The sequence below is a fragment of the Erithacus rubecula genome, assembly GCF_903797595.1.
Source record: "Erithacus rubecula genome assembly, chromosome: 3".
In the NCBI taxonomy this organism is placed as follows: Eukaryota; Metazoa; Chordata; class Aves; order Passeriformes; family Muscicapidae; genus Erithacus; species Erithacus rubecula.
In genome coordinates, this window is record NC_136689.1 from 15,998,099 (window position 1) to 16,015,450 (window position 17,352).

At 47.4% G+C, this 17,352-nt stretch overlaps 2 protein-coding genes across 2 annotated transcripts in view; both read right to left on the minus strand.

Moving 5' to 3' along the window:
- Positions 1-14,104, minus strand: part of GAD2 (glutamate decarboxylase 2) — a 37,969-nt gene extending 23,865 nt beyond the window's left edge. The window contains exons 1-7 of the mRNA XM_079300597.1: positions 13,830-14,104; positions 13,506-13,565; positions 13,228-13,380; positions 11,988-12,221; positions 7,077-7,167; positions 6,137-6,249; positions 2,294-2,409 (exon numbers count right to left, since the gene is read on the minus strand). Of these exons, the coding sequence (XP_079156723.1) occupies positions 2,294-2,409; positions 6,137-6,249; positions 7,077-7,167; positions 11,988-12,221; positions 13,228-13,380; positions 13,506-13,565; positions 13,830-13,905 (843 nt within the window). The 5' untranslated portion in view covers positions 13,906-14,104. The remainder of the gene's footprint in view (positions 1-2,293; positions 2,410-6,136; positions 6,250-7,076; positions 7,168-11,987; positions 12,222-13,227; positions 13,381-13,505; positions 13,566-13,829) is intronic.
- A 2,792-nt stretch (positions 14,105-16,896) lies between these two features.
- The window catches only part of LOC306800081 (myosin-IIIa-like), a gene marked incomplete at its 3' end in the record, with an annotated part of 50,798 nt that continues 50,342 nt past the window's right edge, over positions 16,897-17,352 (minus strand). The window contains exon 24 of the mRNA XM_079301880.1: positions 16,897-17,011. Within this exon, the coding sequence (XP_079158006.1) occupies positions 16,897-17,011 (115 nt within the window). The remainder of the gene's footprint in view (positions 17,012-17,352) is intronic.

Below are 17,352 nucleotides of genomic sequence, written 5' to 3' on the forward strand. Positions count from 1 at the left end.
TGTGAATTACTCCTCCCTACCCTTCTCCCCCACTAGCTGCTGAACCTATCACAGCATCAGACTGAGCCAGATTCTGATTGCAGTAGTAGTGGTGGCAACTGTGACACAGCTTCATTCATTTGTAGTACAGGAAGCTCTAGACTGGTAGTAATGAAAATAGAGTCTCATCTGGGATGCTGAAATTCTTTGCTGAGAATTGCTGGAATCTTTGCATCTGACTGAAAATTTCAACACCAAACTCTCTGGGTTTCTAAACAATTCCACTAAAATACAGCAAATACAGTTACTTTAAGGTTTGTTTACTCTCACACCATGCATGCAGAGCATGGGGAAATAGTACTATGGATCTGCTGCTCCAGGTAGATCCCTACAAATCTATGAGGGCCTGATCCCTACAAATCTACTGGGCCTGAATTCTCAAAGACCTTGCTGAAGTAATCCAAAGTCTCTCTCACTGATTTTTGAGTGGTCTTGGGAATTTGGAGAGGTCCCAACTGACTGGGAGATCAGGAACGTCATCCTAATTTCCAAGCAGGGCAAGAAGGAGGATCCTGGAAACTACAGGCCTGTTAGTTTACTTCAGTAGCTGGTGAATTCACAGAAAAGATTATTCTGGGAAGTACTGAAACACAACACCTGGAGTACAACACAGTCATTGGTCAGAGCCAGCATCACTTCATGAGGGAAAGTCCTGCTTGTCAAACCTGATTTCCTTCTACAACAGATTCCATATCCTTTGGGCAATTAAGGGTTAAAGGGTCCTGTCTTCACATAGTGCAGCTTCTTAACTTCTCTAGAAGATGAGAATATACTTTTTATAGAGCTTGATTGAGGAAGAGAAAAAAACCTGCAATTTCAAGATAATTTTAAAATGTAATGGATTTTAGATGCTGTCCTATGAATTCTCCAGTATATTTGACTTTTCAATGTTTAATTTGCTAAGGGAGCTGCTTCTTCCCTGGCATGAAAACACAATTATTAAAGCTCATTTCATTATTTTGAGACTGATAGCACAATTTGGGTCATTGTTTAACACTCCATCGCTAGTAAAACAATTAAATTCTCTAATGATTAATAGGATTTGTTACTTTAAATAATCATGCTGAACCTTATTTGCACAACTTAGAGTTGTTACTTCCATAGGAATAATGTATCTCTAGCTGTACATCCAGCTTTGGAAAGTTGCTACTCAGCTATAGACTGTCCTCTTTAACTGCTATGGGGACAGTAATTCTGCAATATGGAGCCCACAGCTGTGCATCACATCTCATCTCATTTCATCCTATTGCTATGAAAGACATCCTTGGAGAGATTTCCTCCTTCACTTTTGTGCTCAATTGTTAGAGTATTTTGTTCTTTACACTGCATAGAATGGAAGCTGTGGCAAGTCAAAATAGGCACCAGGAGGACACTGTTACCTAACACGGACAGTGTCCTGCTGAGCCTCGCCCACAAATGAATCCACACAGCTGGAGAGAAATTCAAAAGTGGACAATAAAGCCTGAAAACAGCTCACAGCCCCTCCTGAGGATAACCCCTCCTATTTCCTTTTCTCCTGCATCCACATTCTCCACTCTAAGGAGTTTTAAATGGTCGTAAAGCCAAAACCAATCCCCCCAACAGAGACTTCTGTCTGGCTGTACAAAGAGCAAAGAACTCTCTCTCAAGGACTACTCCTGTTTCTCTTGTGCCCACCTTTCCTCTGGCACTGCCAGGTCCCAGCAGTGCCTGTGATGACCCCTGGGTGCTGAAGCTTTTTTTCACAGGCAGAAACTCACAGCAAAGCCCTGTTACCCAACAAATACTGCAGCTGCTCTGCTGTACACACACACCCACATACACAGCATTGCCATGTGACTGTCTTCATGTATGTTATCACCTTCTCAATAAATAACAGCAGGAGTGATTTCAGAGAAAGAATTTGACTCAAAAGGATTTTCTGTTGCCCCAGAGTGACCCAAACAGATGACATTCCTGGCAGAAAGTGCTGGAGCCCAGTGACGAGCTCTCCTTGTCTGATGTGGTCCTTACCACTCACATCAACATTTATATGGACACAAGGGAGAGCAAAGAAATGGCAGTGGCTTGCAGAGACTGCTCTGCCTGGATTTCAGCCACACAAAAGTGGAGAGATCATCCTCTATAGATCAAAAAACCTCTTCCCATGTTTTTATTCCCAGTGAAGGAATAACAGAAATGAAGACAGTTGCCAACAAATTTCTGTTCAGCTATTTTCTTAATCTTAAATTCATACAAGCAGATGTAACAGATAGGAAAAAACATAAACACATACATGTTCTGATGTGAAGGCAACCAGTCTGGGAATAGCTGCCATTCCTTTTTCTTTAACTTCTGGGAACATCTTGAAACGTGCAATCAACATAGCATACATGTTAGATATGGCACCACCTGGAGTCCACAGTAATACACTGTTACTTTTTCTATTCATTGTAATAGCATTTCAGAACAAACAAGTCTTGCTATAGCTTTTCTAACTGCAATGCTAATGTCTCTGCCTCATGGCAAAAACACAGATTCTTCCTGATGCTCCTCACAGCTGGGCTGTGTAATAACAGGATCTACTACACACAAATAACAACTTATGCAAAAAGTACCACTGCAAAAAAATGACTGGTGCTTCCTTTCACCTCATTCTAGCTACCATCTCTCCTTCAGTCCCCAGTCTTAGCTTCCCATGTGCCATCAACACATAATCCCCACACTATTCCATCTCCTAAGCAGATGCCCCCACAAGGCAACTTCCTAAGGGATTTTCAAGTGCCAGCTAATCTGTGCTCTCTCCTCCTAAATCAGGGTGATGTTTCATGCCCCAGCTTTGAGCAAAACCACCCACTGAGACCCAACAGCCACTATCTTCTGGATAACTGGAGTGGGAAGAGGGAAGCCAATGGAAAAAGGGTCATTCTATCAAACATTTTTTCATTTTAATTGTCCTCTGATGGAAACAAGGGGAAAAGGTTTAATACTTCTAACATTTGCCTTAAAATCAAGGCTTACTTTCACTTAAAATAGCCATTTCAAGATGGGTATTTAACCCACTTCAAGCTGGGTGTCAGATCTACAGCTCTGCGGTGGTCTGTTTTTCCTTTTTGAGATTTTTTACAAACAGTCTCTGTGTCTACAGTGGGCAATATTTGGCTTTGCATTAATGCTGCATGAGCACTATGGGAATATAACACAGTACCTGAGGCAGAAGCTGAGAACTTTTACATTTGTATGCACACAAGCACAGACAGACATGTATACATGAAATCCATCAGGTTGATCCTGCATATATATGTGTGTGTGTGTATATATATATATGTATATATACACAAAGATTGATTATATATCTATGTTTATGCACATATATTTATATAAAGCAAAGGTTTTAAATGAACAGGTTGAAATGTCGGTGAGGTAGAGTTCAACTATTGCAACACTCATCCATCTAATAATGAAGAGCTCAAAATGTGCACCTCCAGAGGATGGTTCAGCTCATCCTATGGCAGCTGTTTGTGGCAGGTGGAATTTGTCATGCAGATGCATTCCCCACTCTCCTTCAAATACATGGGAGCTGCTGTAATTAGCCCAGGATAGACACCCAGTGCTTGGACAGCCAAAGTGAGATAAGATGCAATCCACCCTCTGAGCAGATGAAGGAAGCACTGGTGGGTATCTGTGCTGGCAAATTTGACATTGTTTTGACTTTTGTAGGATTTGTTTTAATCTCACTGGAGATATATGCTGTTCCACAGCCCACACAAGCTGTGCCCTTCATTTCTAATCAGTATCCTAGCTCTGCTCTTGCAGTGAGGCTGCCCTGCTGTGGGCTTTCCCTGACCCCACTGGCCCTCCTGTGAACCCAAGGGAAAATGCCACAGAAGAATGGTACTTCTGGCATACAGGTCAGTACAGTTCAGGGTTTTTCTTCCCCTTTCAACTATCTTCAGATATATGAATGCATTTCAACACCTCTCTTCAGAAATGATAAAAAAAAAATGGAGAGATAAAGAGGAAATGCTGAGGTACCTGTCCCTAAAAATTGCAGATGTCATGGAAGAGCTGCTCTTGATGATTTAGGTGACTGAACTAGGCTGAAGTAATTTGGCCTATCTTATTCAAAGTCATTGGCTCAGTGTCAAAAGAATCAAGACTGAAATGCTAAGTTTCTTCAGTACCAGGCTTTCCTATTAGTATTTATTACCCAGCGATTTAGCCTTAAGTTTATTCATAAGCCTGCATTATGCTTTTTAATTTCATTGTTGTGTTCACATCCAAAGTTAATTGCAACTAACAAAATACACCTACAGAATTTTGAAAAAATAGTCAGGCTTTCATGCTTCACATGTATTTATACTGTATATTTCATTCCAGAGAATGCAGAAAGAACCTTTTCTTTACAACAGTAAAGTCTTCAGCTAAAGCCATGAAGTGAGAAGACAGCACAGAAATTATTTTGATTATTGCCTAAAAAAGCAGAACCTGCACACTGAGTATTTCTGCCTTAAGGGAGAAAATTAGAAATATGCACTTTACACAAACCAGAAATTGGAGAGCAAGAAAGAATGAGAGGAGGCAATCCTGCCAGTGCCAGTGCAGGTACCTGCCTGCCAGAGAGCCTGTCCCCACACAGGTTTCAGCTCCATTAAGTGAGCTCTGACCCACCAGCAGGTGTGTCAGACCTGGCCCCATGCCAGGCAGCTCCTCCTGAGGCACACACCTTTCCTGGCTCACACCATCTCTACCTGCCAGGCTAGAGCAGACCTGGCACATCACTGAGCCCTTCCCCAGCCTGCTGCCACACTGGCTCTGCCCTCCAGAGCTGGCTGGGAAGCATTGCTGCAGCTCTGCTCTCACCCTGCAGGTCCCTGACCAGCCCACTGGGAAGGTGAGGAACTGAGAGCAGCTGTACTGAGACACGTCAGGGCTGGTAACCAACCACTGCTCAGTTTCCAAAAGCTTTCACTTTGTTCCTGGGCTCGTGACACATGCTTAGATAAACAGTGTGATGGAGGCCAAGGTTTTCAGGGGATCTCTAAGAACCACAATAAAATCTGTCAGAGTTTTTGCTCTCAGGCTTTTTAAGTAAGAACTCATGAAAAAGCAATGACAAGTCTTCTCATCTATTTCTCTACATCTGTGGAAAGGGCCAGAATAAAAGTCCCACACCACTTCCCAAGAGTACATCCAGATGTGAGAAGCTGAAGATGAGCCTTGCCAGACCTTCATGGCCTCAGAGAGCTGAATGTCCTGGGCTCTCATCAATGAGGCCTTTCCTCTACTCAGGAGTGCACTCTATCTCTCTCCAATAGGTCAGCTAACTTCCCCTCCAGAAAGGCTCCTTCTGCAACAGCTAACAGTCTGTTCTCTTTTGACAAGCCAAGATATTACACCCAATGGAAATTCTTTGCAATTTTGCAAGACAGACAGGCCAAAATTTTTGAGCAATGAAATTACAGAGTCGGAGAAGAGGTGACAAGGAGGATAAATCAAAAGACTAAGTGGAATGATTAAAAAAAGAAGGAAGTCTTAACAATGTTTGTCAATGATTTCTCTACACTTTTTTGTCTTATTGACTTGCCCTGAAGGAACCAGGCTTCTTAGCCTTTAAGCACTCAGATTAAGTAGCCACCCAAGTACCCCACTGAGAAAAACAGATCAGCTTCACATGGAAAGCTAACATCATGCTGTAAATGCTGGCAGGGTCTTACTGACTCTACTAAAATTGCTGGAAGGCATACTACATCTTCCCCTGTTTGCTCCAATTTCCCCAGCAGTGATACAGAGCTTTGTTGTGTTTCTTTCCTCTGTTATTAATACAATAGTGTTTCTATTTCATGGAATCCATAAAATGTGGGGACAAAGCAAAACTGCAAGGCAAATGTCTCTTCTCATTATGTTTCCCATGTGCCATTACAGCTGCTCATCATGCAGTGCAATTTGCTCAAACAGACCCTCATAATCACATCCCTGAAATTCATAAACATGCAGTACTTTATCTCAAAGAGGCCACTGGTGTTTACTAGCAAGTGTCCTCTCAAACATGCATATTTAATTATGTTTACTCTTTAGCTACAGGGGATGTCATATACCACAGTCTGAAAATATAGAGAAAGCTTGAAATGTCATGTACCAGGTGAAAATATCCCATCGCCACAGCCCCCTGGCCAGCCAACCATCTCTCTCATTTTCCTTAGTGTGACATATTCCAAAAGTACAAACACTGGAGCAATTTCATAGGTGAACCTGAAATGTAGTAATGTCCATATTTAATGCTTTCATCTACAATACTAACACATCTTTTTTCCAATATTACATTACATTATAGATACAATATACTCTATCTTATACTGGGCAGTGTTCTGTTTCACAGTATTTTCCACAGTCTTCCTTCTGATTTGACATCAAATGTCTAGAAGGAGAAATGCAGGGAGCACTTCAGAATCCATTTCCACCCACTTCAGTGAATAAAATCTTGCCCACCTCCTCCAGGTTCAGGGCTTTGCCCTTTATCCAAGAGATGCTGGGCAGAGCCCCTTGGCCTTGCACAAACCCGTGTGCATGTCCAGAGGCACATGTCAGCAGTCCTATTCATAATGGCCAGACAGTGCGTGAAGCTAAGCAAGTACACAAAAATGTGTCCTAATCTCAATAAAACCCCACACCATAAATTCTGCATCTCTTTCTTACAGAAAGCAATGGCTTTGCCTGCTCTGGGTATGGATTGTACATAACCCCTCTACACGAATGCAACTGCTACTCAGCACCCCTTTCATTTTACATATTTATGCATGCAAAATGCTGATCTGTATATATTTTTTGTGTGCTTTTGGGAGGTAGCACAACCAACATGATATCACAACTATGAAATTTTATAAATGACAGCCTACAGGACAATGTTGAAAATCTTTCTATAAATAACTGCTGTAACCCTTTAAAAAGCAGGTAATTTTTTCCCCAGCAATTTTAACATAAAATTTTTATTTCACTCAGATACAGCAACTAGCATTTTAGAGTATAACTGTGAAATTATAATAAATACCTATATATTAAATAAAAAATCTTCTACTTACATATTAGTGTTTGCTGCTGATGTCAGCCAGTCTGCTGCCAATCCAACCATGTCCAATCCAGTTGAAAGTTGATTAAAATATCTAGGGTGCCCTGTATAAGATGGAAAATGTTATCAAAAGGCTGATGACTCTGAATGAAACTATTCAGTGCTGAACAGTATATTTACCTCCATATTTCTATAGAGAAGGAAGCGCTTTCAAGGTATGAAACAAAGCAAACGGCAGTAAATACATTTCTTGAAAAAGGCAGGATAATTTCTCTTCTTTCTCATTCCAAAGTCAGTAAAATCAGAGTAATTATACTCAAAGCAGAATAATGAATTCCAGCATTCCCTATTATCCTTTCAATATGCCTTGAAAATTAGCACATTGCTGCCTCACAAAAATAGCTGTTTGCTCCCGTTAGTGTGTCACATGTTGTCACTGGATATGGTTTTGCCTGACTAGGTTTGAAAGGCACACATGAGACACCATCTGAAAAGCTTGCCAGGACATATAACATCAGTGATGAATGGCTAATGATTGTAATAGACAGGGCGAAATGAGAAAATGGAGTATTTTGGTGACTGCTTTGCACATGACTCAATGGCTGATGATTGTACAAAGATGGCAGGGAAGGTGGTGGTCCTTGTAATTTCTTCACTGTCAGAGTGCAATTACAAATAGCCCGGCTACTTGCAATTATGATTTTAATCAAATGCCATGAAAACCAGCACTGCTGCCCCAGCAGAATGATGCACAGGACTACATTCAGTGAGCTGATAGTCTTTTTACTTTGTTAATCTAATTGGCTCCTATTTTTTTTTCTAAAATCCTCCCGGAGATTTCCTTAAAAACGTGCCTAGAGCCATTAAACACAGGAAGCGTTAAAATTCCATTTTTACTAGTTACTTCCCGCAAGCCCCTGATAAGTGGCATAATTACTGGCAAAAATTATGGATGGTCCACAATTACTTAAATGCCATCCAACTCAAAGGAAGGGAGCCTTTGCTTGGAAAACACCTGTCCTGACCCTTAGACGATGTACTGTTATTGCCATCAGAGAAAATAAAAGATAGAGCAAGATGATTGAGGAAATGCAGACCCAGCATTGAGAGAAAACTTATCTTTGGTCTCCTGTGGCCTCTTATCAGGCGTGGACACATGGCTGGCAGAGCAGCACGGGGAATTGCTCCCCAGCTCTCACCCTGCAGCACACAAAGGCAGAGTAATCAAGCTGAGCAGGCAGAGCAGAGCTGAGGCTATGGGGCAGGAGACACACGTGCAAATTCCACTTGCCTGTGCCCTGAGCCTGAGACCAGCCCTGTGCTATTGCCATCCAGCCTGATCACATTCACACAGAGCTCACCCCGCTCGCTGACAGGAACCATCACCTTTCCTCAGTCTGTGCTGCCAAAGACAGGCAGACAAAGCCCCTGAGCACCAAGGAATGGTACTCAGATCCAGCAGAATGAACTGGGTCTTGCTCCCTGCTCTTCACACTCTTGAGTGAGGTTGGTGGACCTAAGAGACATGCACCCCATCACCACAGCCTCAGCCATCCTGCTCAAGGGTATCTGCCTGCAGAGAACTGCACCTCCCCTGATGCAGGGATTTTGAAGATTTCCGTATTTATAGCTTAATTTCCATATCACAGCTGGATGACAAATTTCACCTGAAAGCAACAGAAAATTAGAAGCTAAAAGCCTTTAGTGGATCAGGGCTACAAGAAGACTCAAAGGAGGTTACAAAATTTCCTGTTTTGAAAATAAATCCACACTGAAAAGCTGGGCAATAGCAGAATTCATATCTGCAGCTGCAGTGTCTTAGCAGTTCTCTGTCAGCCCCACACTCAGCCCCGGGTGACAGCCCTGTTGTCACTGCTCGTCTCTCCAAGCAAACCTCCCAGCACACCACCTGCTTTGAGAGCCGCCGTAAGAACAAACCCGGGCACTCGCGGGGGTCTGGCAGCCTGGAGCCAGCGAGGTGGAGGGAGCAGAGCTGCATCGAGAGACGTCAGGACACGGAGAGCAGCAGCTGCTGCTGCTGGGAGAGCCCCCAGCACCCACACCTGAGACACAGCCCGCTCCACTCCGTGCCCTTCCCTCCTGCAGCACGGCTGTGACAGCGAAAGGCAGGGGATGCGCTGCCCCAGCCTGACCCCTGCCCCAGCTGCAGGGGTTTGTCTGTCCGTGCGACCTCAATATATGAATACTCAATACTCAGTACTCTTCCCTGGGCTAGATGGCCATGGAAAATCGAGGATTTGCTTAGAATACAGGCTTCATTGGCCAGGTGAGAAGAGTTTGTGAGAGGCGCTCAAAAATCTCTACCCGGCTGCCTCTGCCTGAAATACACATCCTTTGTTGAAGCTGCTCCTTAACAAAGAGATACTACAAAGGAGACTGTGACAGGGTGAAGAATTGGTCGAGAGGTGAAAATAGGCGATTATTACTTAATGGTTTGTTTAGCAATACACAATGTATTCACAGAATACACAATGTATTCACAGATATCCCAGAGCAAACCGGGAGATGATGGCCAAGAACCAGGGCCGAGGCACAGGGACACCCGAGACGTGGCTTTCCCTAAGAGGGCGCGCCTCTGCCCCACACACCGTGTCACACACGCTCCTGCTTTGAGGCACGGGCGTGTCCAGCGTGAACACTCGGCCTCCACAGCCCCACAGGGACGGGACGAGAAGGGCTGGGCACGGCCAGACAGCAGGGATAAAAGGCACGGGTAAAGGCACGGATAAAGGCACGGCTGGCAGCGGGTCCGGCCGTGTCTGCAGCCTCGCTGCGCTCGTGGTCGCCACCAGGGCTGCCAGGCTGGGCCAGAGCCGGCTCCTCGCACGGCTCCGAGTTCCCAAGCCATTTCCAAACGCTCGTATTTTAATCCCCCTGCCCATTTTCAATCGTACTGCGCACAATTACTGAATTTCACACTCATCTTTCCCTGCATGCGCGGTCACTGCCTTTTACATCCTCTCAGCAAGAATCCCGTCTCTGCTGGTACGGGGCCTGAAAGTCTGGCTTTCCCAGTGAGCCGTGGCATGCAGACAACACCTGGGAGCAGCCCACACCTGCCCCTCGGCCGAAAACTCAGCCATCTGCCTCGCCCGATCCCTGGACCAGCTGGGAGGCTAATCTATGCAATACAATTTATTTTTCAATCAGCCTGCCGGGCCCCTGCAGCCAAACGCCGCCCAGGAGGGGCCGTGGCCGAGGGGCTTCTATTGCAGGAGAGGAGGCAGATGCTGCCGCCAGAAACCTCCCCACACTGTCCTTCCTCTGAGGGCAATTCCAGCGTTCTACTCCGAAGCACATGCCGAAAGGCTCCAGGTGTAAACCCCACGTGTTTCGGGAACCCCTCCCCAGGCTGGGGCTGCCACCCCAGGGTGCTGAGGAGCAGCAGCAGCCGAGCGAGGCGGCTCTGCACCCCCTGGGCTGCATTCCGCCATGCCACCACATCTCACAAAACCGCCCAGCACCCGTTTGCAGACTTCAAAAACATTACTAGCATTAAAATATGTTATAAAATGCCAAGATGGGAAAGCCTCCGATATTTATAGAGAGGAAGAGAAATGGTAACATTGTTTTAAAGGGTTTTTTTTTTTTTAATGTGCAAAATTAAACAGGTCTATTATGTGAACACAGACTGTAACAAGAAACGATTAATGAAAATCATCTAAGAAAGCCTACTTCTTGATTTCCCAGAATCATAGATCTCACCTTCTACACCATTCTGTGCAAACACGTTTCCTATGCCCTATCCAGACACATCACATAGATTACTGCACTGATCGACTTTATTCCTCTGGATATCATTTACCTAACTATTAAATCCAATATTTTACAAACATCTTGACAATGCCCGAACCATGCATCAAAACATGCGGATGGTCATTCCACCCCTAAACGAGGATTACACAGATCCCTCACAATCTTTACCAGGATCGGTCTGTTCTGTTCTCTTCTCAAAACCCGATTATTTTTGTTTTCCACTCAACCTCTAGTCACAAATCAGCCTTTTGTCTCTTTCAGTAATTGCTTCACATTTACTTTTAAGCAATTTCTCAGTAATTCAAATTCCCACTAAGAGCTCCCCGGACTCGCTATTATTCCCAATGACAGCGGTAATTGCGGCTCCGCTTTCTGCCTGCTCCGCCGCAGTTTATTTAAGGTGGCCCCGGTGCGGAATCGGGCGCTTCCCCACGAGCCCCGTGCTGCCTTCCCTCCACAAACCCCACAGGGGGGCACGACCATCGGGGGATCCCAGGCAGGCAGGAGCCAACCCATCCCTGCTTCCCCCAGTGAAAAACAACAAATGGCTGCTAAAACAAATCGGACTTTGGGTTTACTGCTTGAGCCTAAAGTTGAAACAAAATCCTCGATATTTCTGCGTAAGGTTCAGCTAAATCCTCTTTTTATTTTACGTCCTGCAGGCGAAGTGAGAGACATGGCAAATGGCCGCTCAGAGTTCGGATTCACAGGCCGTTTACTGCGATTTCGGCTGTTAAATGGGCTGGTCCCTGCTGTCCCCTCACAGGGACTCCCCTCTGCCCCGCGCCCGCCGCACCCGCTCTGCAGGGAGCAAGGGGCCATCGCCGACACCACGCGTGAAATGGGTGAAAAGGAACGCCAGAAACTGGTGAAGGTGCTGCCACGTCTGCTCTGTGGCACACTCTGCAATTCCGATGCACCAGACACATTAATTTTATATCGGAGAGGGTGTGCGAGGCTGCACTGACAGCTACAGAGATGGAGCTGCTTATCATTTTGGAAAACGATTTCTGTCTCTGCTAGAAATTGTTTGGAGCTGACAAAATACAGTTGCTGCTTCAATCTTTAACGTTTCAAGCTAAATTGAAATGACACCTTTAATCAATGGATGAGACCATACAGGGTAGAAAACGAGCATCGCTATTACCTGTTTTAATTGCGTACTTCAGAGTTGTTCTGCAGTTCAATAGGATTTCTTCCAAGGTCTGTGGCTGGTCTGCCAGTTCCCAGTTATATTCCTGGAGCAGCTCATTTGGGTAATGGAAATCAATAACTTTTGTTGATCTATCAAAACTTTTCACCACATACTGAAGTAAAATGTCCACAACGTCTTGCAGGAAAGACATAGTAGTTATTTCTCCATTACATGTCGGCAGAAGATCTGGGAACGGAGAAATTTAAAAGTTCACTTCGTTTTATGGCGACATACATAGATTTTGAACAAAGCCTTCTCCTATTTATGTCAACAAAACCTTTATACTGTAGTCAATAAAAATACGTTTTGTTTTCATTTAATAAGCAAATTGGCAAGGTTGTATTTCGAGGAATGTTCTGAGAGATAACAAGATTTAATATCCTATCCAAATTGGCCAATTCTGTGCACAGTATATTTCAGACCAATTTATAAGGCAGTGAGAGCAGGGAAACAAGAAGAAACGGAAAACGAATCTCGTAGGAAATAAAGACTGAGCAACAAATGCTACAAGCAACATCTTAAAAACTGTCATTTGCCCTGCAATAAAATACCTTGGTGGTGACTTTCCTATGCGAGTGACTTGTTGATAATTTAACGCCTTTTTCTGAGGCAATGCTGCACGGACTCTCGGTGTACACAAAGCTCTTTTTTGTTTAAGAGCGATGGCTCAGTCAAAGCCACAATGTAGCGGAAGCCCCTAATTTGGAGTCCCGGGCTGCCGAGCAATCGGGAGAGCTCCTGGCCAGAACATATCGGCGTGGACCTGGATCTACTCACTGGCGGAGGCGCTGCCTCCAAGGTCAGAAAAAATGAAGTGCAAAAATATCTCGAATTAAAGCAAATGAGTAGGAGAGCGCTCTATCTCCCTCCTCCCCTCCAAGCTTAATTACATCGCAGGGTCTTCGATGAGGAGGTCGATACTATCAGTGCTCCTTAGAAAGAAAAAACCGCGGGCTTCAGTACGAAGGATTTTACTGCTTTGGGGTTTTCTATTCGGGATTTTTTGTTGTTTGAGTGATTTTTCGCAGATTTGAGAAATGCCCGGCGGGGGCCAGGGCTGAGGGCGCAGAGCTCCGCCGCGCACCGCCGGACCCGCCACGCGTCCGCGCAAGGCGAGCGGAGACAATCTCCCGACCGAACCGCTGGTTTTTTGTTAGTTTTAGAGAAGCAGCGCGCCCGGGAGCGCCGTTACCTGTTGAGTGCAGAAAGGCGTAATTCACGTCCGCTTTTTGGCAACTGCAGGGTTTTTTGTCGCAGGTGCAGGTCGGCCTCGGCTCCGCTACCCCCGGGGCTGCTGCCCTGGCACCGGTTTCCACGGGCTTCTCGGCATCTCCATAGAGCAGAGCTTGACAGCGACACGGACACATGGCCTCGTTACCGGGGCATCGACCCTCATCCCCCGCCCCCCCGGCCCGGGGCAGGTCCCGCGGCGCGCCCCCGCCGCGGGCTGCCGGGGCATCCTGCCCTTACCGCAGAGTTTGTTTCCGATCCCTCCCGTGAACTTCTGGGCAACCTGACACCAAGCTCTGGCTGTAAGAGAAAATCGAGCGAAGGGTCCGTGGAGCGGGCACGGGCTGGGGGCGTCTCGCCCGCCCCCCGCCCCGCTCCCCAAGAGCCCCCTGCCCCGCAAAGCCCCGCGGAGCTGGCCCGGGCTCCGATCGCCGTCGGTCCCCGCCGCCCGCACCGCTTCGTCCCGCCGCTCGAGCTGTCACAAAGGGGACTCCGGCGACCGGGCAGCGCTGTCACGGCGGCTCCGTCGGGCCGATCCCGCCCGGCCGCTCGGCGTCCCCCTACCTGTGCCGGGGGTCTCAGCGGCTGCGGAGCCCTCCTCGGCTCCGAAGGGCCAGAAGCCGGAGCCGGGGCTTGCCATGGCGGAGGCGAACCGGCGGGGCGGGCGAGGAGCGGCGATGTGCAGTCCAGGCGGCCTGAGCGAGTGTGCGTGAGTGTGAGTGTGCGGTGTGTAAGTGCGCGGCTGCGCCAGGCGGCGGCGGGCGGAGGGGCGGGAGCGCCCCGGGCACGCGTGGGTGGGAGCGTGTCCCGTGGGTGGGAGCGTGTCCCGTGGGCGCCCCCGGGGCGCTCTCGCCGAGCCGCCGCTGCCGCTCCCCGTAGGCGCTGCTGCCCGGGACGGGGCGGGCGGCTCCGCGGGAAGAGGTGCCCGTGAGGCGGCCAGCGGCCACGGCTGTTCTAAGGGGTGTCCGCACTCTGCGCCGGCGGAGCGAGGGGCGGCGGTGGGAGGACGAAAGGGCTCGGGGCAGACCCGAGGCGTTGCTTGAGCTGGGGCTGCTGCTGCCTTGGAGGACGAAGGCGAGCGAGGGTGCCTGCGCCGTCTTCACCGACGGTCCGTGCGGCCGCAGCCCGGCGGGGCGGGCGGGGAGCGCTGAGCCGCCCGGTGCCGCTGAGCGGAGTGGAATGGTAATTTTCCAGGTCTTGGTGCGGGCGGCCGCGGTGGTCCAGCTTGGTACCTCGAGGAGAAGGTTGGGACTACGGGGAAGTGTCCTCAGCCCTTTAAGATGCAAGCGAAGGGAAATCACCCCACCACACCTGTCACTTCTGCACCGGGGCATCTCCGCAGGTGCGAGCAGGGCACTCCTGGGCGCGGGGCCGAGGCCAGCACAGCCCGTGCCGCCGGCTGTCCCGGGATGGGGAAGAGACACCCTCGAGTCCCCGCTGTCCCATCGGCCATCCCACTGGCGAGCCCACACCCCACAGGCCCGGCGGGCGCCCCCTCGGGCCGGGCCGCCGCGGGGCTGGCGCCGGTGGAGGGGCCCGCACGGAGCTGGTGTCCCGCTGTCCCTCCTGTTCCCGGACTGGCAGGGGCATTCTGGCTCGTAGGACGTGAGGGGGGAGCTTTGCGCTGCCCCGAGGCTCCCCCGCCTGTCCCTGGAGCCCCGGGGCGCTCCCGGGGGATTCCCGCAACATTCCGAGCTGGGGACCCTGGTGGAACCGCTGCATCCCCGAGGACGCAGAGGGCCCGGCGGCCAGACGGGAGGAGCACGACAACAACTGTTCCCATTCCCTTCACGTCTCTGAAGGCAACCAAACCTCCCTTTGCCACCCAGCCGGGCCTCCGCGGGCACCTTTCCCTGCCGCGGCTGCCTCTCCTCTGGCACAGGGATTTCAAGCCCTGGCCTTGGAGGGAGGCAGGCGGGACCACACCAGGTCAGGATGTGGCTCTGCCGACAGCTCTGGTCACGAAGAGACCCCACGCTGCTCGCAGCCAGGCCCTGTGCTCAGCCCGGGCATCTCTGCTTTCTGCAGGCACCCACACGGTTATGGGGAGTGTCCTGCCATCAGACCTCGCAGAAATGTCCCAATGCTTTAAAACACTCTGTGGTGGGAAAGCAGAAGTAAACCAGTCCAGCCATCATTTTGTGTGGAATTGCAGTCTGCTCCAGTTGCTGCATCACACTGGCTTGCACGTAGACAATAACTCCAGCTTTCCACGGCCAGAGGCTGCTGTGAGCCCTTCCCTCCCTTGCTCACTCATGCCCCAGTCCACAGTGCTTTGTCGATTCTGGGTGTAATGAAGACACAACCAAGCATATTACTGCTTTGTACATTTTTATTTACCATTTTAATGATACATGATGAAGCAACTTTAAAACAGATTTCAAAATTGTAACAATTTATCACAAATTTTACATCGCAGTACAATTTAACCTGATGCACAGCCTTGTAACTAGTTACAGATCAGGGAGCCATGGTTATCTGTCTCTGGGGAAAAGGCCAGATGTGCGTGGGGAACGGACAAAACCCAGCCCCTGTGGCTGAGTGCTGCCGCCAATTGTCACGTTTAGGAGAGCTGTGGAATGGAGTAGGATCAGGCCTTTATGCTCGCATCATGAAATTTGCCTTCTCTTCTTTGCAGCTGGGAACACGCAATTATGAGTCCTGAAAGGAAGTGCTGCAATTATCTGTGTGGTTTCTGTGAAATAAGGTCTTTTGAATAAGGAATCAGGGGGAAATTTGAACGCTGTGGCTATTGCTTTTATTTTCATTTAATTTCTAGTGGAACTGATTAAGAATGATCATTACATTTCAGCAGCAACCAACCAGAGTGTATGTCTATTCCTTTCTTGGTACCCCAGAGATTAAGATTCCTAAAAATCTAATGCAAATGAGAACAAAGCAAACATGATTTAAAAGTTCATCACTTAGTCACAAAGCTCAGAGGCAGAGGTGAGGGCTGGATATACTTCCCATAAATGGACATTTCCAACATAAAGATTATACACACAATATTGACCTTTAAAACTGGCTACTAGCTTTACAGTAAAGTCAATAATGAAATAAACTGCCATAGTATGCTATCCAATTAATCGTATACGTTAATTTTCATTAGAGGGACACTTGCCACAAACAGGTCATCCCAAAATTTAGACAATGTAAACTAAAATAAGCAGAAATTCCTCCATGGTGCTCCTGTAATTTTTTTTCCTGTAAAACAGTTAGAAACAATAACTAAGGTTTTCTGAAGGTGCACATGAAAATTTGAAAGCTTAACTAGGGAACTAGAAAGTAAATTATTATTTTGATTGGATGAGACTGTTGAAATAGAAAAAAATAAATATGCACTGAGGAAAGTAAACTAGATTTAAGCTGTTTAATAATTTTAGGATGTAGCAACGGTACACAAAACCCTAATCTTTATATTAGGGAAGAATATGGATTGTGACTGACAGTGTCCCTTTGCAATAGTGTTGGGCTGTAAACCACAGTAATTCATATTCACATGAACACACACATAAGCTTGAAAAATTGAGGATTAAAAAAAAAAAAAAAAGGAAACACATGGTATAAAATGATAAAAAAAAAAATTATGCTAATAAAAGCCAAATGGCAGCAGGAACAGCAGCAGCAGCTAGAACTGCTGGATAAGGCGCCGGCGCTGTGAGGTCTTCCGCAGCAGCCGTCTGTAGTCATAGGGATTATCTTCAGCTTTGCTCTCTTCCAGGGGTCTTTCTGCAACCCTCGACCTAGGGATTATGCACAGAAGTGTTTTAGAAATTAAAGTCAAAACATTTACCTTGGCAAACACTCCTAATCGACTGCTTAACCTCCACCCTTGTAGGGGAAAAATAAAAGGAGGGAGAGAAAAAACCAGCTGACTTTGCCAGGCCTCTTCCTGTGCTGCACAAAACAGGCACCTCGGAACAAACACATTATATGCTAGAAGCAGATGAACACAGAAGAACAACATGTTCTTCTATGGAGGGGACATAATAAAAGGACATAAAAACATTGTGAGCAAGGAGATGCTTTGCAGTAGCATTTGCCTGATGGTTACTGCACCAGATTTTCAGTTGGCATAAATTTG